We start from the raw sequence: 8756 nt of genomic DNA on the forward strand, positions 1-8756 counted from the left end.
CAGATGATTCCACATCAACATCAAGGAAGGTGACATCCCCTAGTGTTCATGCGGAGGAAGCCAATGCAATGACCCTTGGGACGCGGTGGATGTTGTAGGTCAATTCACATTGGTGTCGTGTAGCAGTAACCACATTTGCGACATGGTCAGTCTCCCAACGGCCATGGTGATGGTCTAAGGTAGTAATATTGCCCACCCATTTGCTAGCGCCACTCTGGTGTGACGTGGAGTATTAGATGGCGTGACTATAGGAAGATCCGTTGTCAAGATGGTGATTGGAACAATGCTTTGTACGAGGTTAGAACCCTTGTTCTAGACTTTATCGGTCGAGCTTAGCAGCGGGAAACTTACATCGTTATCTCGGTGAAGGCATTGTCTCATTTGCTATTTTGTTGGCCTTCAATGATTGGTGTTGGTAACCAGGATGAAAATTCTTGTCTGGGCTATCTCTGGCAAGATGCGACGATGATGGCGTGAGGGCGTTTATCTCATCTCTTTGTATTGGGTATTATCATAGTGGCCTATGTTTCGTACTCCACTGCTTGATGATTTTGACCACATTGCCTTGCATCAATTTTAATATATAAAAGATGGTTATGTGCACCACATTCATGCAGAGGCTGAGAGTTTGAACCTCCTTTCCCATTTTTTTGCTTCATAGGACCAAGCTTCTTCAAGCTTTGAAACGGCGTTGAAAGCTATGGAACCAATGACCTATATTTCAATTGAAATGCAGTTGCAAAAGGCTTCACGGATAGCCAAGTGCTAGCTGATCCGATGAAGAGGCAGGACCATTGCACAATCTTGGGAATTGGAATATTAGGCCATCTCTAAGTGCCATTATCAAGAACACTCAAGATACATTGGCTCAAGTTTACAAGATTAAAACAGAACAACAAGGCACCTCATAAAAAGTCAGTACGTCTACACGGTCTGTATGTTGTTGATCCATTCTACTACTACGGTACTGTTTTTCTCATAATTCAGATTCCTTGCCCCGTAAAAGCCCATATCGTTTATCTAAATGTGGAATCTTGCACATTGCTTTATCTTAATTGTTAACTATGAACTAGTAAATGCGTATGTGCAATGCACTTTGATATTATGGAGAAAAATTGCACGTTGATATTATGTAGGATACCAATTGCGTTTTAATTACGTGATTAGCATAGACTTTGATATTTAATATGATATCAATTGAATGCTAAATATGTTGAACGCTCATCACTGGATCAATCTAGGTCGTTGGATTGGTATGGTTTAATGGCCAAAATTAATCGGACATGCATATTTGAGTCATTTTATATTGGTATAAATAAAGTTGTTGGGTCTTATGAGAACCATCCTGTGTTAAAAAATAAACGAGCGAACATTTCAAGGTTGGATAGAATGTAGAATAGTGTTAGGCACACTACTCGTGCAGATTTTGCTAGAGTTGACAAATCGTACTGTTGTTTGAGTGGGTTCCGGTCAACATTGTATGCCGGATACGGTCCTCAAGCACCGTACCTGTAATGACACTACTTTTTTCATGAAAGGAATGATAAACTTCCGGTCCTCTACATGCTCAGATATACACGATACTTTTATTAAAGTTGATGCAAAGCAACGAGACTAGAGTCAACAACAGTCAATAAAAACCATAGACAACCATGGAAAAAATCATTACAAAATAAGCATAATAAACCCCGTTTACCAGGAGAAAAGGGCATGGGTTCATTTACAGAAATGTCACAATTTTGATCCAAACCTGCATATGTTGAACGTATGAGTTTAGTTTACACAAATTACGCAATTTGATTCCTTCATAATTTCGTACTAATGCTCCAGTTTCTTTTCCAATTTGGCCCTTAATTAATCCATCTGCGCTCTTTTTTTAAGAAAAAGAAAGCAAAGGCGGGAACATTGTGCTCATGCCATACTTTGGGTGTACACGTTAAACCCTTCCATGTGCGGTGCTCTTCTTCTAGAACATACATGAGACAAAGCGAGCAAAAGATTGATTCGGAAATCTATGAAAAGTATAAAAGGCTCCTGCATCACTCAAAACAAATGTGTCAGCGTCCAGAAATGCATCCGATTCCATATATAGTACACTACAATGCTAGGTGACCAAGTTACTCTTTCCTTTTTTTTTTTGCGGGGACCAAGTTACTCTTTCCTGTATGCCTATGTATATAGCTTTTGAAAAATATTCACAAAAAATATAGCTTTTGAAATAAGGAATGATTATAAATTTCTAAGTGGTTAGTTTGTGGTAGGCCAGGTACGTACATATGTAGACTTATGATTTCCTGCGACTTTACTCTTGTTTAAGCACCTGTACGTAACCCTGACGTTGTTTTGATTACGTATATTAGGTTCTTCTTTACAGCGTCAGCAAGTTAATTAACAGTTGATTCCAAGCTCGATCGATCGGCACATGCGCCATTGACCAGTTCGTTGGCAATTAGCCACTGATTAGCCAGGACGCAGTACACTACTGCCATTTAAGTACTACTATAGCGCAAGCTACATGCGCGCAGCACTAATTCGGCACGTCCGCATGCATTGGATCCAAACAAATTCCTCTCCATCCTTGTCCACACAAAATACTAACAAGAAACTATATTATGGCATTCATTTGGGAGATCTTAGTTAGGCTTAACCATCCACAATCTCAGTCTTATTTTAGGTTCGTAAATTATGTTCACATATACTCCCTACTTTTTTGTAGAATGGTAATTGTGCATTGTATGGATGTGTGTCTCATGTTATTTATTAGAAACATAAATACCATATGTGTAGTGAGTAATCATGCTAATTTATATTTTACAACAGTGCCCGTCTGAAAAATGATGCATCAATTTTTTCTCAATTCCCATTTGTAAAATATATGATCAACTTTCTAAATACATAGAGCATATTTTTAAAGGGAAATTGGTGAATTGCCTTACATATGTTTATGTCAATTAAATTTCACTTGTTCAACGCTCAGATGGTCTATTAGGATCCCAAATTTCCTTTACAATTTAATGTCTCTCTTTCATTAAGTGCATAATTTTTTACTATATTTTATGTTTGTTGGAGGAAAATTGTCTCCTAACTTTGATCGAGCTGTAACCACTGCCGATGCACGCCTTAGAAACAACCTCAGTACAATGGAGGAGTTTATTTCCACCCAACCAACCTGGACTTTTAATATGATCGACACAATGAGTTGTATTTAATTCTCCGACAAACAACACTTTATTGACTCATAATATCGCATAAATCGATACAATTTAAGTACACGAGTACACACCTGGCAGCTGCATGACACACACACACACGCACGCACGCACGCACGCATGCACGCGCGCATGCGCGCGCGCACACACACACACAAGTTGTAGTCTAGCAATCGCACAAAGTCAAGCATAAGACCAAATAGACGGCCAAAGACTAGAGAGACATAAAAGTAGTCCGTAGACTATGTTGCCACCCATGTGGGGGTAAATACATCCTTGACCACCTGCTCCAAACACATACATCTCGTCATATATAGTGCTCGGCGTTGCCGTCACGGTAGAATAGACAATGAATCGAGCCAATGGAGGTTGCTATGCTAGAACTCTCGGCTATATTCTCAACCAAGTCATTGTACTATATATCATTTTGCGGTTGGGCAGTGTGTGACAGAGTTCTCAGACCTTTGGAAAGTTCGTCCACCCCCCTCCCCCCGTATTAAGATCTTCCTTTGGCTTATGAAAGGTATATTGACTTTGGAGATGAGGTGTTGAAGATGAATGAGCCTGGGCCGGGATGGTCATTGCCCTCTTTGTGAGTTTGACAAAGACTTGAATCACATCTTCTTCTCATGTGCCTTGGCTCAGTTTTCGTGGAGCTGCTTCAGGGAAGTGTGTGGCAATGGGTGGTGCCCCACCAACTTCCCGAACATATACCAACATATTGTGGCTTGCAATGGCGAGATCCACAAGTTGATGTGGGTGAACTTTGGGACCTTGCGGCTTGCAATGGCGAGATCCACATATGTACCGGACTCGGGCCACTGACGCGATTTACAAATGGTGTGGTTCGATGCAGCTTTGGAAGCCCCCCCCTCCCGCAAGCGGCATGATAGGACGGGCATCAACAATTTGACAAGGAAATACAAGACGTTGGCTTCGTGTCTTATCATTATCGCTTACCCTCCTTGAGTCTTTGATGGTTTTTTGTGGGCTTGTTGAGCTGATGCCCATAGGATGCACTTAGTTGTTTTTCTTTTCTTCTTCTTCAAATCTTTGTTATTACTTGTGGACCTCCGTTTTCGGTTGTAACTGTTGTATCATGTGTGATGTTTTATCTGTAAAGTGGGACATTAGCCTTTTCCTGCAAGCAGGGCCAATTGTTGCTGCTTCAATCTCTTTGTATCATCAGATAAAGTAAATAGCTCATACTATAATTTTCAAATCAGTTAGTTTGTTTGTGATTCCATCTCTTTGTTGAGCTTGACGTGCCATCTATGTGTGTGAGATTTGTGTTGTGTGTTTAGGTTATGACTTGGGTTTCTATAATTAACTGAGTAAATTAAACTTCTTACTAATGAAAACGTAGATGCTTTTGAGTCGGGTTAAAGAACACAGTTAAATGAGTGTGGCGTACTAAGGCAATGAGGTTGTCTCTAGAGATGTATTGTTCGTAGAGTCTAACTCTTAAGTAAGATTTTAGTTTATTACATTTATTCCTCTCTCCTCCACATCAAAAACTATCTTTATGTGGTAGGTTAAAGAGATAGTAGACATAAGGCCTTTGTAGATGCCCTATGTGGGCGGTTCTGTTTAAGTGGCTCTTAGGAGCCTTCATATCATTTCTATGTATTGTGGCTTGCTGTGTGATAAGATCAAGGTAAGCTTGGGCTTACAATGAATGGTGTGCCAAAAAATTGTATCTTATTCCGGCAAAATTCAACAAAAGGCAGGCATAGAAGGCATACATGCATATATGTGTTATGTGAGGTATACAATGTTGAATAGAATTGTGTTTTTTGATGTCGAAAGAACAAATTTAGAACACGTGAAGATGCCTTTTAACCCTCATTCTTATGATTTTGATGTAGGTCACGAGTCAACTATTTTTACAAAAGAAAAATTGAATGCATAGCATATTCTATTATTACAATCTAGACTGTTTTTGTTTTGTTTTTTAAAGAGTAAAGTCCACTTTTTACCTTGTAGTTGGACATTTATGATACATGTTGCCCCATTTAGTGGAACTTCTATCGGAATATCAGATTTTGGAGACTTTTAACACGGTTTTACCCCAGTGTTGCATTTTTCTAGTTTATGTTAGATAGGATTGGCATATTGTGTCAATGATTCGTAAAAACATGTGTAAAGATCAGAGGGCATCATTAACGATCATGTCTAGACTTTTCTTGTCCATCTGTTCCATTCTTTGTCATCATCCAGATATTTTTGGACCGCGGGCATCACCTCGCACCTTGCCTAATGGACACACATCAGATAAAGATGGTCCAAAGCTTCTAAAAAAATGGGCATTCTAGACGAATTTCCACTCGACGGAGTAATTAGTATCACAAATGCACATCTAGGGGGTAAAATGTGGAATTCACACTTTTAAAAAATACACTAGTTACTATTTTTAATACAAAGAGAACACATGTGCATGGGAGTAGAAACATGTATCTGGTGACTGCGGTATTTGTAGATTGCGCCCCTCGAAACATTTCTCTCAAGAAGAAACCCTGGATATACATATATATACTTGCAGAAGATACTTGAATGAGTGAATTCTATTCCAATTCAGCTTATAAATTAGGCACCACCTTCCCCTAAAAATAAAAATAAATAGGCATCACCTAGCACTTAGTAGGTATGGTAGAGTACTCGATCTAAATTGGCTGGATAGAGGGTGTACCTGCCGCGGGGGGTCAGCAACAACTTTCCATATGAGGATGGTCTTTAGTTCAGATCATGCAGCTAAATTCTTTCCTGCAGCAATTCTTCGATCACTCATGCATCGGTACCTGAGGATATGCACATTTGTAAAACAATTTTTGCTGGCTTTTAGATGGCTAGATATATGCCACTACTGATTACTCACCGTGTCACATTTGAGCATTTGTACCTTGGACGGATAGTTAGCTAGCTATATGTCCGGGATGATCTCATTTTATGTTTCAGGAGTGTGCATACGAACCAATCATATATTGCATGCACCGATGTTGTAATTTTGTTGGCGGCGTCAACAAATACTTTGTAGTACTATATACTAGTTTATGGTAAAGTCGGTTTTTTTAGAAATGGAGGAGGACCCTCGATCTTTGCATCTGGACAATGTGCAGCCACTTTATTAATTATTCACACAAGACCTTACAAAGTCATACAACAGTAAGACTGAAGCCACCGTCTAGGCAACAAAAGTGTCGCTACTCCTATCCAAGTGATGAAGGGATGCTGATAGTCTGGGCCTAGTACCAAACAGACCTCGCAGCCAAACCTAACATCTAAGACCTGAGGTCCCAACCAGGACGCCTGCCGGGTATGGGTCACCTACCAGTCCGGCGCACTCCTCATCCAGGACGCCTGCCGGGTCTGAGGCCGCCGCAGCCACCTGCCACCAATCCATCTTCAGAGTTGTACTGCTGCATCTACCTTGCCCGGTCTAGCTGCCGTTGACGCCACCACGACGCCAGACCGCGTCACCCTTCTGCGCGAGTCCATCTCCGCGCATCGGACACAGAGTCACCACAGCGCCATGCAGCCGAGACCCGCCGCCATCAATGAGTGAGATGCCGCACCGCTCCACCAAAGAATCCGTCCTCTGGTCCTGCATCCAGCCGCTGCTCAAAAAACGATGCCCCCATGAGGGAAAACGACGCCAAAAGCACCGCCATTGTCTGATCCGGAAACTCCGGATCTAGGTTTTCACCCAGAGCAGTGCAAGCAAGTCGACAGAAACTGCAGAGGCGATGTCTTCAACAAGATAACGATGCGAAAACGCCGCCATCGCCCGCCATGACCCGAGTCATAGCACGGTTTACACCGGCAGCCTCGTCTCCCCACTCTATGCCGGGACTGGGTGCGAGAATCCACAACCATCTAGCCGCCCACCTCCGGCGAATAAGATGGCCACCACCTCCACGCCCAGGGCCGGAGCCCCCGACGTCCTCGTGTCGCGTGCCTAGTCCAGAGGCCGCTTGCCGCGCCAGAACAAAGGATCCGCACGACGGCTCGAGGAACCACCATCTGGATCCGAAAGGGATCCAGATCGGACACCCTAGCCGCCGACGTGATCTCTTCATTGCCGCCGCCAGCACGACAACCCTGGTCGCCACCGGCCTGCGCCACCGCCCTTGAATCGGCCGGAGTGGGTCGCCGCCACCCAGATCCGATCTTCGGCCGAGGAAGATTGCCGCAGCCGCCGCTGCGGCCTGCAGGCTTAGCCTGCGATGCCCTCGGCGGCGGCGGCGGGAGGAGAGGGATGCCCGGCGGGGAGGAGAGGGAGGCCCGGCGGGGAGGCCCCGGTGCGGCGCTGCGCCGCCGCACCGGAGGAGGAGGCCCAATCAATTAGGTGGAAAACGTTAATCATATAGGCTTGCAATTCAGATCCTCTACAGATTTCCGCATGCATGCATGATCTACCAAAACTGTATTCGGGGGTGGGGACTAAATGAGGAGAAGAAGGTGATTAATCCAACAAGCAACCCAATTACATAGTAACTTGCATGATGATATATAGGATCACGTACGATTAATACAGGGTTCCTGATCAGCTCACATCAGATCGATCACTTTCATATATAGTTTCATTGAACACCTAAGAATACTGGAAATCCAACATTGACATACATGCATGCAAAGCACGGATCGGAAGCTCGATCATGGATGATCTATATGATTTTGCATCACAGCCATAAATACGATCAGGTGATGGTGCATGAATTGATCGCACGATCAGTAGCTCAGTACTCAAATTCGGTAGTGTTAATTATTCCTTCCACCACTCCCGTCCCTGAGCATGTCCTGCAGCACCTCATCATCCAGGCACTCGAGCTCAATCACCTGTTGCTGGGACGACGACGACCCACCCCGGACGTAGTTGCGCGCCTCGGCGGGGAAGTTGAGCACGGCCAGGTGGCCGCGCATGGCGTAGGCCGAGCGGTCGTAGGCCCGTGCGGCCTCCTCGGCTGTGTCGAAGGTGCCGAGCCATTTGCGGACGCTCTGCCGGCTGGAGTCGCGGATCTCCGCCGCGAACTTGCCGGACGGGCGGCGTCGCACCCCACGGTACTTGGTGCTCTCGCATCCGCCATCCTTCCCAGCCTGATCACCCCAGCCGCCGCCACCCTCCATTACTTAGTGATCTAGTCGATCGATCCGAGATCGTTCTTAGCTAACCCTAGTAAGTAGAGGCTGAAGCTAGCTAGTTAGGCTTTGTGTGTGTGCTGTGTGGATGTGTCGACGACGATGGCGATGTGAATGGCAGAGAGTGAGAGTGTGGTATTTAATATACTACTGCTCCGTCGTGATACCTAGCTAGCCAGCCCTAATGGATCGATTCTCTCTGGCGCGCGCGGTTGAGATTGTGGACGACGGGCCCCTCATCGCTAGCACTGCACCTGCTTAAAAGCTCAACGTTACAATTTAAGAAGCACTACTACTGCAAGTTGTTAATTAGACTAGTATCGGTTAAAGCAAGTGGACCGATCCTTTGTTGGGCTTGAATGAATGCCCTGTACCTGGACGGTCGTCATTATATTTTATTTTTCAATAAGC

The 8756-nt window shown here is 44.2% G+C and overlaps 1 protein-coding gene across 1 annotated transcript; it reads right to left on the reverse strand.

The window, feature by feature from the left end:
* Positions 1-7967: 7967 nt before the first annotated feature.
* Positions 7968-8417, reverse strand: LOC125506792 (ethylene-responsive transcription factor 14-like). Its single transcript, XM_048671501.1, has one exon. The coding sequence runs from the start codon at positions 8331-8333 to the stop codon at positions 7968-7970; it is 366 nt and encodes a 121-aa protein (XP_048527458.1). The 5' UTR covers positions 8334-8417.
* Positions 8418-8756: the final 339 nt, after the last annotated feature.

This window comes from Triticum urartu, chromosome 5, assembly GCF_003073215.2.
Source record: "Triticum urartu cultivar G1812 chromosome 5, Tu2.1, whole genome shotgun sequence".
Lineage (NCBI taxonomy): Eukaryota > Viridiplantae > Streptophyta > Magnoliopsida > Poales > Poaceae > Triticum > Triticum urartu.